Here is a 26,607-nt window from a genome sequence, read left to right on the forward strand (position 1 = left end):
CTCAGTAAGCATCCAGAAGAGAAAGAGAAACAAGGAGGACACGGGGAGCGAGAGGAGACCTCAGCCCCATTCATCCGGGATTACTTCTTCTTGGACGGACTGGTGTGGACAAAGCAGAAGCAGAAAACACACACTTCAGCTCTCTACCTCGTGGGAGGCTTGCTCTTTTTCCTCTTCACTGCATTGGAAACAACAGTACTTGCCGTGCAGTAGACATGGGGCTGGCCGGTAGAGCCATGGAGACGCTGGGGGTCTTGAGAAGGACGTCTCTCTTCTCTCTCTGGAGGATAGTGCTGCTATTTCTCCCCATCTGGGAGCTGGATGCACAAACTGCAGTGGAAACTAAACCCTTATACATCTGGCAAACAGGTATGGTCCCCCCATCTCTACTCTTCGGTACCTGCTCCCTGGGGTTTAGGGGGAGTCCTGAGTGGCTGTGTGGATGTCCCATCCACTACTACTCTTGCAGTCTTCATGAAATATTAATATGTAAATGTTTGTGTAGCAGGATGAAGGGATGCTCGTAAACTTGTAAGTGTGGTTTTGATTGATTTCTTTGCATTTATTTCATTGCTCACTTTTCATCAAATCTTTCCACAAATGAATAGCGGCGTCATTAAAAACAAGTTTCCTCCCTGATCCTCTTTTCCTGCAGACACGCATGTGGCAAAGGTTGATGAATTGGAGCCATCTTGCCACTGTGTAGTGTGATAACATATTTACTGCAGTCCCTGAGGTGAATGTCTCTTTGCCCTTAGACTGGGGGTTAGAGGAGTGGGCTGTGCTGGATGTATTTTGGCCGTGCTTCACACATTCTGGGCTGAGGTAGCTGGAACTTCTCGGCTGCCCCGTGCTGGTATTGGACTCATTTATCACTGTTTGACATGTGCAATTGATGAAATGGTTTGCTGTAGCTGCAAGCGGACCGGAAACGCAAGCGTGCTGCAAAGGATGGCAAAAGGGCTAATGCAGGTGTCTGATTTGTGAAAAAGTAACCCAGCAGTGGCTCTCAGTGAGTTAAACCACAGCATCGTTAGTACAGTAGCGTTACAGTGTAGGTAGCTATGCAGTACAATACAAGGCTCCCTGCTGCTACTGTTTTGGGTGGTGCCTCTTGCTGGTTGAGGCTCATTCACTGTGAGAGAGCAGCACATGGTCAGAAGGACACAATACTGATCCAGTATTGGTCCAGTGAGCAGAGTGAAGGAGGGGAGGAAGGTGGAGGAGGAGTGATGGGAGCGGGAGTAGGGGGATGGATCCTCCAAACCCATCGGGACAGGAGTGCCCTTTGGATGCAGGTTGAGATCAATGTTCTGTTTTACTACTGTCTAATCTCTCTCTGCTTTGCCCGATCAGTGTACTGGTTTCACTGGGATCCTGCACCCCCCCCCTACCAATAGGAGGTGATCAATGGATGTAGCCCTGGCAATGCAGCACAGCCTGCATATAATCAATGCTGACTTTGGGTGGAGTGTAATCTATACTTATTAACAATCTGTGCAGGATGCAAATACGTTAATACTTTTATAGTCCACCGGAAAACAAAATGACTGACAGCTAAGCTAAGAAGTCAACATGAATATCCTTTGTGTTTCTTTTGTTCGGTACTTATTTGGTCAAAGTTGTAGCATGACATTTAGATTCTATTTATTTCTCTACAGTGATAGTACCCCCTACTTTGGAGTTGTACAGGTAGCGTACATTTTGGTACCATTGCCAGTGACATCACTTTAACTTCAATAGTTTTGAGTTTAGTTTAAGCACATTTTAAAAGGGGCTGACTATGTTGCCTGTGGCCGAGGACCATCTGTGACATCAGCACGGATGAGGTGATTTTAAAACTTTCAAAATTACTTTGGAAAATATCTAGAATTATATTTGTTTCAGACAGATTTCTAAAGAGTGTGACACAGTAGTCCTTGCACTGTCACTTTTTTTTATTGTGGAACCTGCATGTTTTACCTGTGCGTGCATTCTCTCTGAGTACTCCAGCTTCCTCCCACATTCCAAACAAATGCAGGTTAGGTTAACTGGGGATGCTACATTTCTTATAGATGTGAATGTGAGTGTGAATTGTTGTCTTTCTCTATGTGTCAGCCCTGTGATTGACTGGAAGCCCCCAGGGTGTACCCTGCCTCTTGCACAATGTCAGCTGGGATTGGCTTCAGCCCCAAGGGATCCCAAAGGAAGAATAAGCAGTATAGATAATGGATGATTGATTTCGAAAGAGCTCAAACTACACTGCAGGCTCTTATCAATTCAGTAATATTCTAAAGTTCTGATATCAGACACTTTAATTTAGCACAGGGAGACGAGAGCTCTGGAAGTATTCAGTGACAAAATACAATTATTTTTTAACCAATTCAAAATTTTAAAAAGAATACCAGACACATCAAGCCAGAAAACTAAAATACGTATTGTTCAGACTCTCTTATTATTGTTTACCAGTTTCATTGTTCACACCCTGTGCAAAGGAATGGAAATCCTATGGTATTATGTGCTGTACCTCCCACCGTGTAAAGGCAGGGGAGGAGATTAAGGGTAGAGAAACCAGAGCAGATTGGCCAGTCAAAGTTAACCTAGATACGGTATAGACATGTTTACGTGCATGTCTCCTCTTGGCTTAAGTGCGCTGGCACCCGTCCTGAGATGAGCGGCAATGAACTGATTTTTGCATGTTGGCGTTCTCGTCTTTGATGTTACACTTTTGGTGAGAGCTGTCTTTCTTCTCAGATCTCTGATCTTTCCCCACATGCTCCACACAACAATGAGGGAGTCTATTTTTACACCTCAGCAGCTCTTGTCTGGCAAATAGGGGCAAATGAAGAAATGTCTGCTGACATTTTAAAAAAGATTTTTTTTTTACCGGAGTAATATTGCAGTACATATTTTTGCAGTGACAGCTTTGCTAAATCCATACTTAGCCACAGGAGGGGTGGGGGTGGGTGGGGGTTCCCAAGAGACCACTATTGCCAGCAATATGTGTGGAAGTACCATGGGAAAGGGTACGATTTCACTAAATGCACTGTGGAAATATTAGTATTTAATCGTCCCCTTTAGACTACTACTAAGACTGATGAGCAGCTAGGCCAAAAATGCTAAATCAAACAAACAGATGAGTCAGTCGTACACATTACTCCCCTACTCTAGCTGCATATGTATGGAATTGTGACGCAATGTGTAATTTGGCTCTGTGTAAGGCCTTATGGCAGACGATATTTCACTATTACTGCTAAATACGACGTGTCAGTGTATTTCCACGTCAAATTTACAGAGATTTCAGGTGAGCACAGAGAAACTTTCCCTTTTCAGCAGATACATATGAATAAATATGAATTACTCTGCACAGTGAATCTCAAACATCACGGTAAAGAAGCAATAAAACATTCTTCACCGGATGTAGATTCTAGAAACTCTTACAAAAAGGCACTCAGTCAAATTGAAGTTGTCAAAATAACTGAATCCATAAATTAAGGTAAAAATAGGCTCATTCATTTAATTCTACTAGAGAGAGAGAGCTCTTGTGGGTGAGTGAGAGATATATGGCACGAAGAGATATGAAAGTGAAACTCAAGGTTATTTAGATATCGTGTTTAATTGAATTAAACTCATCACTCAACAACAAATGCATGCATATTCACACCTAATCTGTCAAAGAGAGACAGATAACAGCAGCAGTGCTTCTTTCCTTTACAGTTCACAGAATCCCACCATCCTTTGACTTACTGTGTTTATGAGTGCATACTGATTCCCTGTGTAATCTTTACGGCTGACAGCTCCTTGGGTTTTACCCTGATGGACTTCATTGCAGAAATATCATGATCATGTTTCTTGACTTCTGCAATTACTTTGCTGCGTGTACTTTTATCATAACCAAAAGGAAGACCCAAGTTGTGATAAAGTGGAATTATTCTTTAAAATCTAATTTAAACAGCTCAGGGACTAAATCTCCTAGGGCAGCGTCAGATCTTTTGCATACAAATGCAACAAAGTCCAGCTTCTGTATGCGTGTGCCTGGGCTGAACATCCTTAAATGAATTCAACGTGGTAAAAACATATAATGTGCTTGTTTTAAAATGTTCTAAAATCACTTGTAAGGGAGCAGAGTTTGGGTAGAGTTCTAGATTAATGTCTTTGTTGACATCTTCGTTGATATCTTGTAAAAATAGACAAAGATAGGTGGCACATTAGCCCAAATATATTCAAGACTTATAAAAAGATTTTGATGAATTCAGAGTATCCTGAACAGATATTGTTTGTGCCGTATCCTTCCAGAGTGAACTTTGTTGGTCTGTTCAACACAGTAATCTAACCAGTGCACACAATAGGGCCAGACACTTCCTGGTACATCGCGGGACAACAAAAGTCTCTGCAGAGCTGAACAAACTGAAGCAATGACTGATGCTAATTAGTAGGGCAGCTTGCCTGTCCAGACCCAGTCAGCTTCAGAAAGACCCAATGAATAAAGGCCATTTAGGCCTTTGTAAACCACATGCACACAAAAAGCAACACAGTGTCTCCAGATTGACCTCATGCAGCATGCAGCTTTGTTCAGGCCCTCTGCCGTAGATGCTCACGTCCACGTGGTGCACAAAAGGAAGGAGAGGCTTCACTTCGGGTCACATGATCCGCTCTTTGTTCTTCTTCCAATGTCCCCATAGAATCGCCTCCTCTAACACACACTGTCACCTCCACCCTCTCCCTCTGTCAAGGTGACACTTAACCTCAGAGCTGAGAGGGGTCTTGTTTGGTATCAACAGTAAAGGGAGGCGGGGGTGCAGGATAAAATACAGCTGGTTCCCAATCAATTTGCAACAGCCATTTACACTAGTAAATTTATTAAGCAGTAGGTGAAGTGGAGGTCGATTAATTAAAGTCTTTAAACATGGTACGACGACACCACCACTGATATCTTTTGTTTAAAGATGGCAGATGTGTTAAAGTGTTCAAAATGATTGATTCATGCAAATGTGAGGGATATGTTTGTTTTACACAGAGTCGGGTGAAAACACTGGCCTCACTTTCACCTCTGTACCCAGAGCAGAGCGTGGGCCAGGATGTGTGCAGCGTAGCTTAGCAGCCAGACGGAGAATAACCAGCTGTACTGTAGCATAGCTGTGACTTTACTCGACTATTTACATTTTGGAAAAACTTCTCATTTTCCTCCACTACTGTTTAGAGCGAAATCTTGCACTTCTTATCTTGTACCTTTTCTACTTGGTTGAATCAGATCTTATAGTCAAACGTGAGATGAATAGCTATTGTTGGGTAAAAATCTTTGCAGGGAGGATAGCTGCGGTACCTCTTAAACCAATATTCACACTGTGTTCTTGACAAGTACAACTTGCGGATGAGCAAACAGCGACTGTTGTCTGTCAGAAGCGAAGGCTAAATAGTGAGATGTTGTTATTGCACCACAAAACATGAAATGGAGGAAACTGAGTGGGCATACTTCGACACAAAAGACTGCTGTTTTACATCCCATCTTCTCCTCCTACAATCCTCAGCTGTTTCTTTGGTCTCGACTTACTCATTTATTGATATATTTGTTTATTTATTTATTTGCATTGCGGTATGACTTTCAGAAGCTGCAGGGCTGAACACTTTTCCACCGCTGCTATTTCAGTGCAGCTTTAAAAAAAAAAAAAAAAAAGACAGATGATGGATGTTTCCGTGACTGCCTTGCCACTTTAGATAATGACGCACAGTTTTTGAAACAGGTTGTGACTTGTTGCAAGTTGTGATTTTTCAGTTTTGACGGATTAGTTTTTCTCTGCTTTCTGTCAAGCTTGCCCCCCATCTGGACTCTCTATCCGTGACTCTATACATAACCTTTCAATCTCGTTTCACTGTGCCAGCAAAACAAACCTGTTGTCTCAACTGTCCACCTGTTTCGATGGAACTTATAGCATGTGCAGCATTGGGGGATGGAAACCTGTTTTGAGCAACGCTCATGCTGAGCACCCCCTTCAATGAAAACATATGGATATTTACAAGTGATTAAAAGGCATTTGTTGTTTTGAACAGACACTTGTGTCAGATTGGCCCGCGCAGACGGAGCTGGAGAAGTACTCTCAAGACATAATGGAGGCGGCTGAAATTATTTCTGTTGTCCCTGGGCTTCATCACATGCCAAATTGCAGCCATTATTCTGTGTAGGTTTGAAGAAGCTGCATCCAGCTGTTCAATTCTGCCTGGCAGGCCGCCCTAGGTGGAGGAGGGATGGGTGTGCGTGCATGTACACCGCCACTCCATAGAACTCTGTGTCTTTGTCTCTTTGCCTCAGCCGTCTGCTGTCTAATTGTTCCTGTAATCCCCATTAACATTAACACACTCTTATTCCTCGCTTTTCTTACTTGAGATGTAAAAAAAAAAAAATATAATCACGTAGTCTAAAATCTCAACATGCTCACAAAAGCTGAGTGACAGTGCAAATTTATGCAATTTGTTTTATTTCTGTCTCACACAAGCAACTACAGCACCACCCATTCATTTATATGCGCGCACACACACACACACACACACACACACACACACACACACACACACACACACAGGGAAGGGCTTTGTGCTGAGTGTGTGCATGTACGTTTGGTGTGCCTCATTACTCCCAGTGAGAGGGTTGTCAGTGGGGGAGGAGTGTTGCTGTCAGTATACCACCTACAAGCAGTGGTCATGGGGAAGCTGAGTGATTACAGGGGAGTGGGGTTTTTTCGATATGGGTGCGACTCCACTGAATGGCCGCCTACTCGTCTGTTAACTGACAAAAGGCCAGCGCAGAAAAAATACATGCTGGTTTGGAGATGTATGAGGCTGCACTGGCTAGATATTAACAAGGATATGTGTCTGATGCTCATTACATCCACGAACGAAGTCAGCTAAACATTTAACGGGGTTCATTCTTTGGGAACCATGAATGAGCTCCGGGCTCTAAACTAAAGGAACAGTCAGGGAGTCATCATGAATATCAGGATTCATTCCCTGCTAACTAGCAAATGTAATGAGAATGTGGCCATTCATTTTTCAAATACCTTTTTAAAATATCAAGAGAATCACCACAGTCTTTAGGAATCTTTTGTCTTCTGGGGACCATGAGCATGCATAGCAAACCAGAGCCATTAAGACTAATTTTCAAAGGATAATGAACCTCTGTAAGAGCCATGAGTTTCCAAACCTATCCCAACCTATCATGTATCAGCCATTAAAACTCAGTATCACAGTGTCTCCACTGCAGAATGGCTGTTCACTAACAAACAGACCTAATTATGAAAAGACAGAGTGACAAAAATCGAGGCATGTGGAGCAAGCGGTGATGGCCAAGAGGAAGTGCTCTTGAATGCCAAGCAACTGTTTGTGGGTGGGTGCACCCAGTGGTCTAGAACAATACCAGTCCAGCTAACCACAGTACAGTGATAAGCAATGTCTTCCTGCTCTGAGATAAACCCTTGTTTCCCTCTGGCTAACTCCTGCTCCCTCTGCAGCTTGATTAGCCCTGGGAAACACGCCAGAGGATTGGCCTAAGCAGCATAAAGAGCTTTTCATCAACCTGCTTCTGAATCTCCATGTCATCCTCTATTAGGACTCACCTCCAGCAAACACACACCTAACATATGCTCAGTGTTGGGTGTCTGCGATTTGTAGCTTCAGATCAAGGTTAAAAATTGAAGATTGAGTTTCAGACGTGGGATCAGTAAACGGGCATCTATTGCTCATACAAAATGCAAATGTAATATATTCATGTTCACGTGTGGTTTTCTGTGCTTGTGCTGACCCTCTGAACCTAATCCCAGCTGCAACATTTGCTGTAAATCCTAGCCCTAAAGATGTTTTCAGATAGAAAACTCTGAGGTTAAACTCTTTTCTGAATAAAAGGTTTTGCCAAATAAAATGAAGTCTAGATTCTAAACGTTTCATGATTGAAATGAGAAATGAGTTTGATCAGAGAATAAGTAAACAACCCGAAAAGTCTGACCTTACATGTCTTACCCACCTCAGACCTCAACCTCGTCAGAATGTATTGAGGTTCAATACTGAATATTGACTGTGTTTCTCCAGTGGAAACAGCATGTAGACTTTCACTGGGACATTCTTTGGGACATAACATTTACAGAAAAAGTTATGACAGTTAACTGAATAAATGAAACAGCTAATACAAAAATAGAGGAGGGTATGTAGGTTGCATTGGAGGGCTATGGACTCTTGATCTCATTATTTATGGTTGTGGTTCAGACTGAATGCTAAGTGCGGTGGTGAGCTGACCGGATACAAAGTCAAACCAAGTGGTCAGTGATGACCAGTGCATATGTTGCCAACTAAAGAAAAAGAACCTGTTTTTTTCGAACATTAAACCACGTTAATCTGGGTGACCTCCAAGCACAAGTTTGAACTTGAAAATGAGCAGAACGTGGGACCTTTAAACAGAAACTGATGAACAGTGTTGTAGACGATACTAATAGCAGTCTCTGGAGTCAAAGCTGGAGACCATATGCAACCATGCATCCAAAAGAGTTGGGAGAAGATGTACTGGCCAAGACTGTGCGGAATTTTACTTTGAAGTTTCCATTTGTCACCTCTTCTGTGCAAAGACCTGTCTATCACCATAATTAGATTCAGGTTAATACTCCACAGCGTTATACTTCGTGGTAATGGTGCTCAGCTACATGATCTATGACTTCATTGATGGAGCCACGCTGAAGCAGGCCATTACACTCTGACTCTGAATAGTATCTCCACACTATGAGGCTGTGCCTGCACCCCAATGACACACATACTGTATGCTGGTATGGTGGATAGAGGTATTTTAGTTCTGTGTGATGTGTTATAAATAGCCAAGGCACTGATAGAAGCACAGATTCACCCCTGGCAGCCAAAACTGTGCAGATAGATGTGTTCCATCTATCTATCTATCTATCTATCTATCTATCTATCTATCTATCTATCTATCTATCTATCTATCTATCTATCTATCTATCTATCTATCTATCTAGCAGGGCTGAAAGGTGGTCACCTTTCATTTGCCAGTCTGTCCATACTGCTTGGTTCCCCTCAGAGCACGTGAGCCGAGTGGAACGGTGTCAATTTCCACACCTTGCTCACAGACCTGTTCGTTCCATCTGCTTCCCTGATCAATATCGCTCTGTGATGAACTCAGATTTCATCCCACTTAACTCAATTTTGTCAACACTCATTCAAAAAAAAAAAAAAGAAAAAGGCTGTGTTGTTGTTAATATTAGCTTAAATGCTACCCTGGGATGTCCACACTAACTCACAAATGACACAGTGAGCTTATTAGACTCCTCTTGTTCCTTCTCAGGCTGCTTTAAACACACTTTTCTTTTAAAAAAGCACAACTCAACTCAAATTGAAGGTTAAAAGGGACATATTATGCAAATGCCCTACATGAATATGTTTCCCTGGTGTGTCCAGAAACCCTTAAACTATGAGAAAAGACCAACCTCGCTCTTTTTCTTCTGTTCCATCTTTTAAGTAAATGTTTGTAAAAGCACTTCATTTTAAATTTGGCCCTGTGTGTGACATCACACCAAAATCACCCTGCTGCAGACCCCTGGTGTGAGCAGCATGTGAGCAGAATTGGAACGGGTGGATGGGGGAAATAACAAACTATTTTCGCAATCCGCTCTGTGCTCCATCCAAAATACTCCTGCTCTACTTCATAATATTAATATGAACTTCACTTACATATGAACTAACACCTCAGCATCGTTCAACATTTAGACTTTAGCCAAAACCTTCAATGCTTTTTTAACTTTTCCATTTTAACTTTTTTCATTTCATTAATTGTGTTCTTTGGGCCACTTCAACTTCTTTCAGTATTCCAACTTCAGACAAGCCTCGATTTCCATCACCTTTCTTTAAACTTTAGTTTTTACTGCCATAAAAAATACATTTCAGAGCCTTAAAAGATTCACAGTATTAAGAAATGACGTCAAATGGTAAAGCTGCGACACACCTAACATTTATTCAGAAAATGCTGCCTTCCCAGTTTGATTAGTTTACTAAATGCCTAGGTTCTGTCAAGCTGTAGATAAAAGCATTAGTTGGAAGTCCCTTAAGATTATGTACACTAGCATGAGGAATTTCTCACAGCCTTTTTGGCCTAGTTCTGTTTTTATTGCAGTTCGGATGAAAAGTGGGAAGATTATTTGTGAACAAGTGGACGATCTGCGGTTTTGTCCCGTGGAGTACAGCAGGCTGATAAAATGTCCCTACAATCATGTATACAACATGTATGACTACAATAGACTTGATCCATACCTGCCTCAGATTGTGAGGCTTTGAATGTTTATGCTTTAATGCACTAAATATCCTTGGCTCAATTATCAATACAGTCAAAGAGTAACTTGGCTCCCACTCTTTGAAAATACTCAATAGTCCCAAGGTGCATTGGGGTAAAAGTACAATCAACCTCAAATTCCATTGCTGTGCTGCTAATGTGAGGCTGAAATTGGAAGTTGAGATTTAGAAGACTGCTGAATACATTAAGCAGTTTAAATAATTTTGGATTCTGAATACATTTTAGATTAATTAAGCAACTATGGCACAATGGTTTTTTTCATGGTTGAACACTGGACATACCAACATGACAAATAAACTTGATTTATATAACTGCTGTCTGTAACATAGCCCAAAAGAAAAAATCATTTCTCCCAAGAAATGATTTAAGGGAGGTGGTTAGCCATCCAGACCCTGACAGATTTTGTCTTGTGAGCAATTTAATGAGCAGATAAAGGCACAAGCAACAACCATAGATCAGAGTTCTTTTGTTGGTGGAGTTGGTTATTATGTCAGTGGAGGAGGCCCACCTCCATTATAGAACACTGTGGTACACCCTGCTATAGCATTGTTAAGTATAGCACAGTTATGTTTCCAAACCAGAAGATGTATCTCAAGTCTTACCTCCCCCAAATGTTTGAGTTTTTATCTGCATTGTATTGTTGCTATGAGTTTTTCATATGTGACATCAAATATTTTGTGTTTAATTGCTGTTTAAACAAATATGATTAATGACAGAAGTGCATTCAGCAGAATGTGTTCTGGCAAATTTATTGCTCACTTATTATAACTGAGTCACATCACATAATATGACATGTTCCATCAGGGGCAGTCAGGGAGCTCTGCAGGGAGCTTCAGTGTGCCGACTGCAGAAATGGCAAACTGTGCCTCAGGAGCACAGTCCATGGAGTTCATGTTGAATGATAAAATCTTCTGGGCAGATTTACGCAGAATGCAGTAGGCATGTGCCAATGCATGGTGAGAGAATGAAAGAGAATTAAGCTATCACAATGTCATCTGTAAAGGAACGTTAACAATACGTAACATTATTAACAATATGTACTGAATGACAAAGTGAGTAAAACACATTCAATTTCCCCGGCTCAGTTATCAAATGTCAGCAGAAACACAGCTGCGAGGAAAATGTGCTTTTTTCTTTATTTCTCACGTTAGAAGTGAGATTAAAGCAATTTACAGGCAGCATCTCTCCTCTTCTAGCATAAACTATATCATCTAATACAAAAAAATATCACCTATAGCTTATGAGGATACAGGTGGCCTCAAATTATAGGAAAAAACAGCAAGTGTCTTGACCTTGACAAGTGTCTAGACCTTTATGCTGCATTCATTGATTTTTTTAGTGACTTGGAAGACACAACACTGACATATTGTCCGATTATTAAGTTCATTAATAATATTGCTGACATCCCAGTAAACAACTGCCTATTTACTCATCCAGCTGACACAGAGCAACAGAAGCATTCATTTGGAGTTGGGCTTTCGTCCACCTGATGAATATATAGTCCAGAATCTACACTCTATTAACTCTGGTTTGGTCTCCACCAGCTCCAGAGAAAAATATTTAGCTGCTAAACGCTACACTATGTTCTCCAGCTAGTCTCTTCCTCAATGATGTTGATGAGAGTGAATAAAATAAATAAGAGTAAAGTCGTGAGTATGGGTCACAGAAACAAAACTACTGAGTTAAAAGATGCTAAAAAGTCAAAGAATTCTAACAAGAACAATACGTTTAAGACAGAAGGTAAACAATGACAATGTCATCATATGGCCACTACAATACATAAAATTAGTTGATGACGTTTTTCTTAATCGTTAGATTCCCAAAGTCTCTGAAACTCTACTGAAGGGATGAACAGCATTCTTCCAAAAATGATTCGCTCATTTGGTGTTTTGGTGAGTGTTAGTTTAGGAAACTGTGCCTCCCTGAAGGAATGCATGAAGATCAACTTCTGGTTTGCGTTGTGTACTCAACTTTCCACCTTTGCCTTTATATCTCTCCTTAACAGTGGTGGTGGTGGAGAGTACTGTCCAACATGTAGCTCACCATAGTATTTATGGAGTATTGATATTAATGGGCTTTACTACATGTCTTTGTGCACTCTTTCTCTGTGACCTAATTAGTTCTGACCTAGAAATTGCTGTCTGGTCCCCTGCTGAGAGCAACACTGTATTTCTCCAGTAGTGGATGAGATAACCGGCCTATTCACCTGCTAGGGATAATACTGCAATACTTCTTCCATGTCCATTCTTCGCTTCTAGTTCCACTGCAGTCCACGTCATCAACTCCTTCAGAATACATGGAGCAGAGAAGCAAGTGGGAAAAAGATCAACTTTGTGTATAAAGAGGTTGGTTTTCATTTATGTTGTCTGGAGTCTGGCACCAGTTAATTCATCATACTGGGCAGTCACGGAGCTCCCTGAAAGAAAGCTGCTTCAAATCATCCTCTTCTTTCTTCCTCTCAATGCACCATGACCCACAATCCACCAGGCACCCTCTGCCACCTCTGCCTTATCAGGTTTATGCCATATGGGACTCATTGGCTGATGGCTGTGTTGACCTGCTGGCTGCATTGCTGCACTGTGACAGTAAATACAAAACAACAGTGAACTGTTTGTTTTTGGGGAGTTTCTGTTTTCTGCTCTTCAATATGCAACAGATTTCTACTGTGTCTCCTACTGGGTGTGATATAGATAGTAAACATGAGGAAAGAAGGGGGCAAAACATCACTGTTGATCCTGGAAATATATTTGATGAAGAAGTTCAATTTAACGTCCATTTACTAGCTTTTTCATCTGCATCTGAATGTCTTCAGCAGCAGGTGATACTCTTTTCTGATCCTATATCCATCCATTCTTTGTTCAGCATTTTCCTACTCGGTCACAATGACTGGACATCAGCATACATTTAGAAGTCTTCTCATTGCATTTTGATATTTCCTGTGTACAAATGAAAGATTTGGCCGGATGGTTGTGTGACAAAAGGGTCAGGGGGTCATGAACCACATCAGGATTCATTCTGTGGGAATCAGTGTTGTAGCAAAGTGAATGGCTTGAAATATTTTGCAACCCAGTAATGGTATAATGCTTGTAGATTGTCAGTTGGAAAAGGTTCATCCTCTGAGAAGCATGAATGTGCTCAGTGGAGTTTATGCCAATTTGTGTATTAATTTTGTTGTGTCTGTTGTACAATTGAAAAAAATGACACGTACAATGAATCAGTCAAAATAAATGTGTGCTAAATCTTGTTTAAACTAAACTTATTATAGTATTTGGACACCAGAACAATACACCCACATGTGTGTACATCTACCTCCAAAACCAGGGGCATCTTCTGCTCTTACAGTCTCGACCATTCTGGAACAATTTTGGAACCTCCCAGTTAACCACAAAAACCTTAGTGAGGTAGGACACTAATATCAGGCCATAAAGCCAGGCTAGCAGTCAGTGTTCTAATGAATCCCAAAGATTCACAAAGAAAACATCGTCAAGTAAGTATGAAATGTTCATGGACTTATAGTCACACTGCTTGAACAGCAGTCTGCTCAACTGTGAAAGCTGCAATTAACCTTTTACTAGACAGCCTGTTGTATATAAACCGCAGTAAACTGTAAAAGTTGTGCAATGCCACTGCAGTGAAAAGCAGCACGAGGAGTGGCAGCTAATCTGTAAAGGTTACCATCTTTCATTACAGCCAGTCCAACACAGGCATAATGGATGCCCTACAGTCCTCTAGACACATCAGCAAGTGAGACATGATGGATCTTTTGTCCAACATTCTTTATCACATATAAAGATTGTATTTGTCATGGTGATCTTCCGTTTTTCACTCTCACCTGGAGCCTTATTTGATTCAGCATTTGTTGTTGCTGTGTTGGCTAACAGCTAACTCTGTGTCATAGCTACACCAAAACTGTGTGCTGAGACACTAAGACAAATCAACATATAGAGCTTTCATTCACAAAAAACATTTTTATTTATTTTTTGTCACGTTTATGTTCATGATTAAGGACAATGCTATTAGCAAACACACACTCTCCAACATTCTCCTTAATATTTTAGAAAATGAGAAGCTGGTGTCAATTAATGCAAAGTAAAAGACTGTTTAATAGTCCAATGCTCATGTTTATGCTAATTCCCAGACACTGCTGATATGAATATGCATGGACGGCTTACATATTATTAAATGTCGGGTAGAAAAACTTGTGTTAGAATATTTCAATTTTAAGAATAGGTACTATGCACTTCTGCAACAAGAAAGAGTTGTCAACATAATAATAATAATAATAATAATTTTATTTATTTTATTTATAATGCACTTTATATCTGACAGTACAGATCTCAAAGTGCTACATTTTAAAAACAGATAAAACAACATAATAGCAAATAAAACAACATAAAAGCAGGGTGCTGTGCAGTAATCTATTATCTAGTAATCTATGTTGAGTTATCATTAAAAAGCTAAATTAAAAATAAGGCCTTATGTGGCCCTGAGGGGTCTCCACATTACATGTTACACTGTTCAGGTCACAGTGCTCAATAATGCAAAGTTCTGCAAAGATACATGTCTACATCCATGCAGATTCACACAGAGGCAGGTGTTAACAGATGCACACACCTCTCAAACAAGCTGTCAGTAAGGGGGCTGCAACATTTCAAGTTGCTCCTCGTAGGTAGGTATCATCATTCATCTATGTCATTACAGCTTTTTTTTTTTTTACATTTCCACCAGCTTTCATTTTAGCCTCATTGTGCTCATGTAATCACATTCCTGTTTTCGTGCAATGCCTTAGCCTATCTCCTCATGTCAGACAGCCAACATTGTGTTTGCACACTTTGCCAAGCAAAGCCTGCCTATTTAACTTCACTACGCTATCTTGGATCTTTGAAGGGTGTGTGTGTGTGTGCGTTTGTGTGTGTGTGTGTGTGTGTGTCTGTATCTGTCATTCCCTGGTACATCTGTTTCACACCACTGGCCAGCAAAATAAAATGGCCTGCACGCTGTGCTGACACACGCTCACACAAGTACAAATGCATCACACTCTACACACACTTCGCCAAACACTGCCTATTACTCTCGAGCACACACATGCACACATTCTCATTAGGCTCTGTTTCTGTGGACTGCTTGATTCAGTCTGGCCCTTCATAACCTCGCCGCAACAGAAAATTATTCTTTCCACTTTATCATTTACTGCCAGTGTGTTAAACAAAATGTCATGGGCTGACAAGTGTTCTACCTCCTTAATAGCTGTAATTTGCTCTCCACTTGTGGGGCTAATGGCAAGCAAACATGACAGTTGGAATTGGTAAGTGTTGGCTTCTAAACAAAACCAAAAGGTAACGGGCAAGGCCGAGGCATTTTTGTCTGGATGTGTAGTGAACACATAATGCACAGACACAAAGCAGACACAGTTCAGTGTTACGCTGCGTGAAGTGTTTTCTTATCTGTGTTTGCAGTGTGACATGACTGCTTTAAAATCAGTGTATTTAGTCTGGTCTGTTCTCCACATAGTTAACACTAGATACACAGCAGATAAAGACAGAGTGGCATTGCAAGAAGGGCAAATAAGTACGTGTCCTAACTGCTAACTAAATCCCCTCCAAATTTGAAATGATCATAACATTCTTTGTGTTTCTGTTGACAACTTAAGGTATATTGCTGTTTATGCAATCAGACAATAAAACTCAGCGAGTCCAAAAGTAAAAACATAGACTACTATTTCTGGAACTAAAGCATTTATATCATATTAGCTTCCCAGTTTGACATGTCCTGCCTACAATACCTGTTGCAGTAAAGCAGCTTACAGTGTCACAGTACTGGACATTAACCTTCAGTTCACTAAAACCACTAAGACCACGGTTGTTGATTTTGAAAGGCTTATTAAATAATAAGGAAGTAGAGCTGTGCTGAAGTAGGTAAGATGGATGGAGGCCCTGGGGGATGGATAAGATGGATAAGGGCTGGATAAGGGATGAAGGGGTGAGGGTTGAGGGATGAAGGGGTGAGGGTTGAGGGATGGGATAAGGGAAAGAATTGAAATTGTGGTCTGTTGTACGGATTATGTTGATGAATTGTGTTGGCTGGCAACATGAAGATGGGAAGGAACCGGGGAATTGACTCTGGGTGGGGGAGCCGTCTCTTCTACCATCTGGTCTCAAGATCTCCAAAAAATGTACTTCAGATGGTGAGATGCATGTGAGTGTTTCATATGTCGTTCAGGTCGTTGGGGATGCAGGTGAGGTATGCTGAAGAAGACCAGCGACCACGGATTTTGATTATGTGGTCTGGAACTCTATGACTAGAAGCAGTTGAGGTGGCTCCAATTCAAAATGAATACCCAGAGTAAAGCTCAGGAGGTATTCTGGATGGGAATATGATTTGGTGAAAGTAGTGGTGGAACCAGAAGCATTCAGCTACTTTACCTGTTTCTCAGATAAACAGCGGGTCTTGGGGAGGGGGGAGCTTGACCAGCTAGTCTTAAGTTTAGGTGGTCTCGTATGGGTCAGTTTGGGCTAAGATAAGAGTCAAGCTGAAACAGGTAGATTGGTTGAGGCGCACCTGACTGGTTAGTCTTGCTGCGGTTAAAAGGTGCAAGACGAGTGTAAGCAATCAATGGAAATATCTGACATAGATGCGTGACGAGATGGGTCAAAGTCGAGGGTTGAAGTGGTGAACTCTGAGCTGCGCAGGAAACCAAAGAAAGCCAGGAGGAACATGGATTCTAGGACTTTGTCTATGAAAGGAGACACATATCCTGTACAGTGAGTTCTGGTAAATGCCTTGGTGCAGGATGCGGTTTGGCCTTACAAAGACCTCTGATTAACGTGCTGATATGGGTGTGAGACGAGGCTGAACGTGGTGCACCTGAGGACAGTTGAAGAAGTTGATTCCAGTGATGTAGACCTGAACACTGGAAGATTTTATCCTGAGAATTGAATGGGCGAATGTGATGAAGCTGGTGAGGGTCAGGAAGTCGAGTGAAGGAAATGAGCGTCGTGGAAAGCTTTAAGGCTTCCATCCAGTCAGGTAGGACAAGAGCGTGCGGGGAGCAACACATGTTGCATCCTGGGAGGTGGTAACCACTTCATCTAGCTGTGGAGTCAGTTGAAGATGGTGACTGAAAATGGTGGGACTGGGGTCGCACAGAGGTTGGCGGTGGTATTGATACTTAGAGACAAAGGGAAACATAGCTTTTTAGCCCATACACAGATGACTACCAGGGGATGGTGTTTGGTCACCCCATATAAAGCATTGTCTTAATAAAGGCAATCTTCTTCGATGTCCAATTCCATTAGAATAATGATTATTGTATCATTGTAATTAGCTTTCTGCAATGTGCATTTATCTTAGATTATGCTCTACACTTCTTCCTTTGGCCCCACCCACTGTGCTGCTCAGTTGAGTCTCATTAAGAGAAAATCCTAGCGTCAGCAGAAAGGCAGTGGTTGGGGCCAGCCTCCTTGTGACATTCACATCTCTGAATACTTTGTTGTGTTTTCATTAAGATGGGGAGAGAGTTGCTGCAACATTTATGCTAAATCCTCTGTGGCTGCAGAGAGAGGGAGATAAGATGAAGAAGGGAGAGATCGGGTGGGTCAGTGGCTACTTTTGATCTTTCCCCCACTGATCTAGACCAGGCTTTACATACAGAATCCCACTGACTGACTGACTGACTGACTGACAGTAGAAGCACCAGCAAGTGCTCTGACGGAAAGAGGATCCTATCTTTTTTTTTGCCAACTAACACACACCCTATCACACGTGTGTGTATGAAAAGCCATGCCAACTCACCCAATTTAAAAGGATATACAATCAACATGATTAAAGAAACAACTGACATGTGAAATAGTGAAATATGCTTCCTTGTCAAATCAGTTTGGTTGGATGTGAAGATAAATATCAATACACATTTTATATGCTGTTTAAAACTTTTTGAGGCTAATATTAACATTGATACTTGAGAATAATACACATCTGCTAACAATATCAATGATCAGTATTGACTTTTTAATATACAAACATAACAAACAAACAGACCTTATTTTAAATAAAAACACATAAAAACAATAAAACTATAATAAACTTGACTTGGAGAAATATAATCATATATATGCTGCTAATAAAACACTTATTACTGCATTGTACTGTGCATCTCTTCTTAGATATCTGCCAACTTACACACTAATATCCATACAGGTATCTGTGATAACCCAGTATCGGCTGATGATATCGTCCTACCAGGCTCTTGTGTAGAGTATATTTGACAGTACAGTGAATGGAAGGAATGCTGTGCTGGCAGTTCTACTCGAAGTCTTTCAGCCACGTCAACAACAAACATCACAGATCTTTTTGTACAAGGCCTGTAGAGATGACAGTGTGACATCACTCTGATGCGAATCAGCGAAGATGACAAACAAATATGAATGTCTCTTTACCAGGGGAGAATACTTATTTTTTACGTTGGTTTCTTTAACTCATAACCTTGCCCCTTACTTTTATATTGAAGACAAAATAAGTGAAATGTCCTAAAATGTCTGAACAGAGGCTCCCCTGACACATTAAAGATGTCCTATCTATGTTGTTTAAAGCTCCATACCAATCTAGTTGTTTTAACCATAATGACGAAGGTTCCCCAATCTTTTCACATTAGCTGTTCTTAGCTCAAACTATCTTTTCATCAACCCAACCAAGTTGTTTATATGCCTAAACATAACCAAACCTCAGAAAATGTTGTTTTTCTGTAACAATCAGTGGAAAACAATAATGTCCTGCTGATCAAGATAACAAGGTAATTTATTTGTCATTTCTTAACACAGGGTTTTGCAACCAAATAAAAAGGGGAGCCCCTTCCCCTGCACATTGAACATACTGTATGCTTATACACATAAATATGCATCAGCAACAAGATAGTGCTGATAATATGTTCTTCCTCTTCACATTAAAAGTTCCACATCTGGGAAACATTGTGTTAAGCACCAAACATCATTTATCTAAAGAGGAAGTCCAACTCCTTCCTTCCCACCAGAGTCTAGCGTTCGGTCAGCACTGAACATTGTGATGTGGGCACAACAACGATATGAGCTCAGATTGTGGCTGGCTGTTTTAACCACACCGGCTGCTTTGGCACAGGTCTGAACTATACATACATATATTATACTATACTATAACCAAAAGAAATGTTATATGCCATTTTGATATTCTTCCTGTGGGTGTGAAGGAGCCACCCACCACCAAGACCATGCTTTCTGAGTCTCATCTCACTGGTCTCACCCTGGCGTATGTTTTTTGGTTATCATTTTGAAGCTTCACTGTTATTTTAGAGAGGAGTTGTAAAGGCCAGTAGTTGCAGGGCTGCGTGGAGTCAAAGAGGGCGACACATGCCTGAAACTAGAAGCATAGCAAAAGGTTATTCACCTTTTCCACTGAATGCGGGGACTTTGTGCAAGCATTAAGTGGTTGTGAAACTGGTTTACACACTTAGTAAGCCTTTTCCTCTGTCTGAGAACTGTAAAGCTAACGTCAGTTTCTGCTACAGTCCACATGAAGTATTGTCCTATTTCCATTTACTGCTGTACTTTGTTTCAAAAGCAGGTAGCCGACTTGCCCTCCATCACCTTCAGCATGAGTCAGTCTTGCATAAGTTTTATTTTCTCATTTTCTTTGATATTCTAGGTTTATTTTGAGATGGTTTTCTAACACAAATACCCAGTGGGAAGGTCACAGCAACATTAGGAGTTTATTGGGTTTAGCATTGCCTTTAGGCAGTATTCATAATTCTTGCAGATGTCAATTATGGACTTTCAGGTGACAAAACAATAATAATAAATAATAATAATTAGTTTCCTTTTTTGAATTGTTTTGTGGCTTTAACTTGGCTCGGCACCAAAGCCAAACAAACAGTTCTGTTTGTACATATTTAGTCATGACTACTAAATGACCAGCACCCAAGTGCAAGAGAGAAAGCTACATTGGAAAATCCTGGATTACGTTCAACCACACATTTTAGCATTCTTTTGTTTTATTTTAGAAATCATTGATTTGTGCAAAATTAACAAATAATGTATGGTAAATGCATTTTTATGGTTAAGGGAACATGGTTTCGGCAAATACACTATGATTAAAGCTATGCACTAATCAATATTTTTTAATGAACAAAGGATCACATGACCATGTCTATTGTGAAAGATATCATGAGGAATCCAAGGTGAACAACAACAACAAACCAGACTTCCCAGGGCTACTGGACTGCTGGATCACAACATTAAACACTGTTTCCCATCGCAATTATGTGTTACTATTGCACACTGACCAGTCCTGCTGTATTCTATCTAAGATATTACACAGTGGAAGTGTGTTGTAAAGGGGAGCTTGTGTAAATAACTTGTATGAGCAGCTTTAATCAGTTCTTGTCCAGGCAGACTGTTGCCCAGGGGTTCAATGAATATTGCATCAGAGTAAATTGATCCACCAACAGCAGCAGCACTGGGGATGGTGGTTCTTTACAAGCCACTTAGAGCACAATGACTTGTTTCGCTGGTAACTATAGTGTGTTTATAATAGCAAATGTGAGTAAAACTGCTGATGTGCACAAATGCATTTATTACTGGACAAAGGCCATACATAATGATGATAATATTACCTGAAGGGGCTTCCCCTGCAGGGGTTGTTCTGGCTCTGGCTCGTTTACACTGTTTCACTTCAAGACATTAATTTCACATTCTCATGTTTTCTCTGTTCCCTCTAAATGTCAGACACAAGTACAACGTTACACAGATAAAATGCACTCATGAAATAGTAGCCCCATCAGTAGTGTTTCTTCTTGTTATTGTCAAAAGCAGCATGCAGGATTTAGTATCTAAAGGAATACCTGTGATTAAATATCCTCAACCCAAGGTTCATTTAACTAGCTTTCTCTGGAGCTTTCAGCTGTATCCCACAGCCTTCTTTATGATCACATGTTATTATGTGACCAAGGCTCTGCACTGTATCAAATTCCACTCCCTGAGGAGGGCTGTGTGACACAATCAAAAGCCCCAGAAAAGCGAGTAAGTGAACCGTTACAAGTTTCTCTACTCATCCATCTATTCTCTGTTGATTTCACCACAGTATGATTGTGCAATATTATGATTTAGTGATACATGTCTTCCCCTCTCTCCCATACTCTCCTTGACTCTAAGTCTGATGAGTAAACTCTTAGAGACGTAAACTCTCTGTGAGTACCCAGTTCAATGAAACAATCTATGCACTGTAATAGGATACTTGAATCTAGATTCATTGTATTTCCTAGAAACCACTGTGCCAATGAGGCAGCGCCCACAGGCAACCCTATTGCAGTTTCTTCATCTCCAACATTGTTCTGCATCACAGAAAAGCCTGTTCCCTGTGTGTGTGTCATTTTACTTATCTTTCTGTACTTTCCTACAGAACATTTTCAGTCAGACTGTCTGGGCAACAATTGATCACTTATTGGTTTTTACAGTGGATCCTACCGATGCATTAGCTACAGGCTCCTACTGTCCTGCAGGTTTACCTCATTTCCTTGAAGCCATACATGTTATCAAAAATTGATGGAAAACAGCTTTTGGAGACACACAGCTGCACTGATGCTTGGCATCTGTTATTTTATCCACTGCACACTCCACTTTTTCCTCTCATGACTTTTGTACACCACAATCACTGCAGCTGTGTCTGTAGCTTTGTTTTACCAGAGCTGGGTCGGAAGTGATCTCCCTTTGTTTCCACATCCATCTCCACCGTGCAGGTCTCCCAGGATCACTTATAGGTGGGTCATTTCATGCCACCAATATGATTAAATTCAGTGCCGAAAACAGAGAACTGATTGTGGTTGTGAAATTAATGTGAAGTCCCTCTGAATACTGACCATGGGGAGAGCCTGCTTTGGCACCAGAGAAGTTAAAAGGACAAGAATTACTATAACCACCTAATTGATATGGTATTCAGTAATAAACCAGATTGGATAACAGAAACCCACAATCTATTAAATGGATTCTCTCATCATAATATGAGTCTGTCAAGAAAATGACAAAAAAGCATCTCCAATATTTTAGTTGCAGCAACCATGATTGGGTAAAGACAGTTATCCCAAAAGCCCATATTGTGCAATTTCAACGAGACCCTGAGAATATTAATTGGGATCAGTTCACAGACATAGATGATTTGGATGTGTTGGGCACTGGTGGAGCAGGTTTGGTTATTAGCAATAGCACTAAGCACTAATTAATATTAATTAGTTAGCGCCCTGTCCCTGATTGGACCAACAACCAAACCATGAATTCAGTCTCAAAGGAGTTCACTTAAAAATGTTAATATTTATACACTATCTTAACTTTATAAAGTGAACAAGGAAAGCTTGAATCCAAGCATTGACTATCACAACCAGCTGTTATCATGACACATGTGCACAATAATCACAAATAACTGCTGTTTAAATGTATAATAAAGTTTATTTAACCAAGGACTGATAATGCCTGGAGTTTTGGCAGTTGTAACTGCTGTTGGGCTCCACCAAATTGGTGACAACTTCTCTGTCTTTTGAACAAAGGGCTCCCTCTCTGAACTCGGTTTCCCAGAGTCCTTTACTTTCACACATATGTGCTAAACGCACCCCTGAACCCAGCTTTACAGCCACCATTGGTCAATGTGTGACACCTGACCCTACAACCACAGGTCAATAACCCCTGAGGGTCCAGCTCAGCTCTCCCAATCCTCCTCTGGACCTCTGAAGGTCCAGCTGTTTTACTTTGAGCTCTGCTGGAGACTAGTGCAGCACCTTATTTCACCAGGACCCCTGGGAGTCCAGCTACAGGCCAGCAGCTTACGTCTCCACTGGAGCAGACCACCTTTTTCATGGCAGCGATGCAAAGCCCTGCCTGAACCAAGTTTACCTCTCTGAGGTAGTCATCAGTTTTTGACTTCCGACTACCAGGATTGAAGCTCTCTATGTCCCTTGCAAGCGATTCGATCTGGCGAGTGCACAGACCTTGTTCTCGAGGTGGACATGGACCATCAGAGTCATCTGAATCTGCATTGTTACCCATCGTGAATGTGAACGCTTGTTTCCCATTGGCCCTTTGGCAGTGGGGATGGAGTCCAGTTGTGGTATGGGTCGTTGCTAGGAGATGCGTATGGCTCAGAAGTAGGTGGGGGCTCAAATCTCTTTGTGCTGCTGTGGTCTACAGAGTAATCTCTCCCCCCACGAGATGGGGAAAAGCGTATGGTTGTACAGCTAAAAATGGATTGGTACGTGCTCTCAAGGGGGGGGGGCACCTGGGCCAACTGAGCGGACAGATGGAGGCGCTTGATAGCTGTCCCGTGTGACCAAGTCAGAGGCTGCACCACTATGGGCCATTGGTCCCCTGAATCGACTGGTGTGGCCACTCAGCTGAGGATCAATCCTCCCAAGCAGAGCAGTCTGTCTTGCCCGACTGCTTCAAGTTCCAGACCTCACGTCCTTATACAACCAGGCAAATGAAAATCAATTTATCAAATTAATTTCAGATATAAAAGCTTTTACTCCAAAGGTGAAATGCTGACTATGAGGAAACCAGAGCTGGACCCAATTGTACTAATTATTATTGGTGTATGTGTTTTCCTGTGTATTATACATCTATTTTGTAGTGTAACCTGTTTTATGACATTTACTGATATCTATATATTTGTTTTCACCTTATATGTAAAAGCTCAACTAGGGAGAGAGTTGAAAATTAGCAATAGCTATAAACCCTCTGTGCCCATCAGTGAACTGCATCGTCCCTATCAAATGAAATAAACAGTGATTAATTAGTTAATTAATTGAGGTTTTCCTGCAGTCATGTTAATATCCCGACAACTCAGGCATGAACAAGTCAATTAACTATTGCTCCTCATCGTTGTCTCCACAATGGAGCAGTTCATGATTTATCAAAGGCCGATCTAAACAGTAGAATGTTGTTTCTTTTATTGTGAAAATGAAAGAAACAATAAAAATGGTACAGTGTTATGAGTTAATTATGGTAAGTGAGCCTAATGGATATTAATTTATACATGTTTTGTTTGTGTTATAGCTGTAGGGGACTGTTTTCCACCTCCTGCACCGATCAGATGTTAGATCAGAGGGTGTGGCTCAAGGGACTAATGAATGAATTAAGATGATTTTTTGGAAAATATAAACATTGTTTTCACCAAATGGCATCCAAAGGCACACCTGTGACCCATGATGTAACATTCAAATGTGGTTTTACATAATGGGAGAGTTTAGATGACACCAAATCACATTTGATTGTGCAATATATGTGTAAACATAATATTTTATTGGCACATATATATATATATATATATATATGTATATATATATATGACCAAAATACAGACACTGAAACCTGTAGTTTACTCTGACCTGCAAATGATAGCACACATGCTAAATACTGTCCTTATACCTCAATGTGGCTGCTAAGCTAAGCTAAATGCAGTATATAATATAAAGCCTGCCCACTTGGAGGAGCATCTCTGATTCGTCCTTCTCTTCTTTCTGACCATCTCTGCTGAAGAAAAAGGGTTGTAAAAGCATTATAGATCTCACCAATTATAAAGGGCAGCAAAACAAAGAGCAACAGTCTCTTGTAGTGAAAAGCGATTGGCTTAGCAGGGTGTCGATGTGATTTTGAATTATGTTATGGGTTTCTGTGTGATGCTAGAGATGTGTGTTTTGCGTGCCTTGTCTTTGTGTTAACCAGTGATTACTGTGTTGTGTGTATGTACTGTGTGTTTTAGAGTAGCAGGTTTAGTGTGGATTAAGACATGCACTCTTCCAGTCTTACGCAGGCCCTGTGTCTTCAGCTTTCCATTATGCCCAGGCAGGCGAATATCACTGCAGGGCAAGGCAATCATTCTCCAGCCAGCACATGAAATGATACTTTAACATTAAATATTAATGCCAGCTATTGTCTGACAATGGTGCCCTCCATAAGGCCGGTGTGCTCATGGAGCAGATTTGTCATTTTACATTCTGGGTATCAGCAGCAGCCAGAATGTCAGATAACATAATTATTCTTCATCTTCATCAAATGCTGCATGGAATATCTATTGACTCATTTTCATATTTTCAATACAATCAACACAATGCCTTATATGAAGTCTATCTCTGTGTATCAAGACACTTACACAGTATACTCTATAGCTTTTGTTTCCTTTGGCATCACCATTTATATATTCGAGGACCGAAGTATATTCAAAGTAAACCTCTCTTTGATTGTTGTAAATGGTTCAATGTATAGATACATTGATAGGTAGATGCATGTATAGTCTAAAATTCCACCTCCTCCTTTAGTGCTGAAACAAACAGTCCATTAATCAATTTGATAAGTCATGTATCAAGTTAAATTGCCAAACAACCCCTTTGGTTGCCATTGTAAATTCAATATCTTTGGATAAAACAACAAATTTAATGATGTCACTATTAAAGCTCTGTGAAATTGTAACGTTTAATCTTTTTGTAGGATTAAAGAAATAATCAATTAATCAGAAAAATAAATAGAAACAACAGACCAACAGTAAACACTCTCTAATGATAAGTAACAGGAATAATTATTCCTCAGATAGTTATCTGGTTGTGTTCTGGTTTGTGAGACTTGATTTCCGGACCAGAAGCTGCATGCTCAGATGTTATCTATAACTACCCAGCAACATACTCACCAACTCTGGGAATCACACAACCTTGGGATAAATGTGTAATTAGCTTGCAGATATGCACCTATATTCATGCCACTCAGGGGGAATTTACATCTATTAACATCCTCCTGCATCAATACATTTGCTTCATGTTCAGTCTGATAAATTGTGTTTGTAATATTCAAAGTATTATACCATGCTTTTTGCTCATGTTTGTTCTTTCTGTGTATCTGCACATTAAGGCCACTAATGTATGATCAAGGTCAGGGGAAGCTTGTAGTCACAGTAAAATGTGAAAAGTGTTGGCATTAATTACAGGTTTGTGACTTACTTCCCGCGTCACTCACTTCTTCTCACATTGGTACCGATTATAACTGTTAGTAGACAGGGTCAAAAGTGATTTTAACAATGAAAAAATAGGCTGGATTTCATTGGGCCATATTGCATGATTTTATCTTTAAAAACTGAATGTGGTGTGCATGTGTAATGACAGGAAGCCTAGGGGAAGGTTTATGGTCTGAAATGTTAAAGAGAGAAAACAAACAGCAACCAAAATACTAACAGCAGCTATAGTACTGATAATAGAAATATGACTAATAATTAGCAATATGGTAACAGTGAAAAAC

At 40.7% G+C, this 26,607-nt stretch overlaps 1 protein-coding gene across 1 annotated transcript in view; it reads left to right on the forward strand.

Annotated features, from left to right (window-relative positions):
• Positions 1-215: 215 nt before the first annotated feature.
• Positions 216-26,607, forward strand: part of thsd7aa (thrombospondin, type I, domain containing 7Aa) — a 126,648-nt gene continuing 100,256 nt past the window's right edge. Inside the window, exon 1 of the mRNA XM_070846347.1 lies at positions 216-369. Within this exon, the coding sequence (XP_070702448.1) occupies positions 216-369 (154 nt within the window). The remainder of the gene's footprint in view (positions 370-26,607) is intronic.

This window comes from Pempheris klunzingeri, chromosome 16 (genome assembly GCF_042242105.1).
Source record: "Pempheris klunzingeri isolate RE-2024b chromosome 16, fPemKlu1.hap1, whole genome shotgun sequence".
Taxonomy (NCBI): Eukaryota; Metazoa; Chordata; class Actinopteri; order Acropomatiformes; family Pempheridae; genus Pempheris; species Pempheris klunzingeri.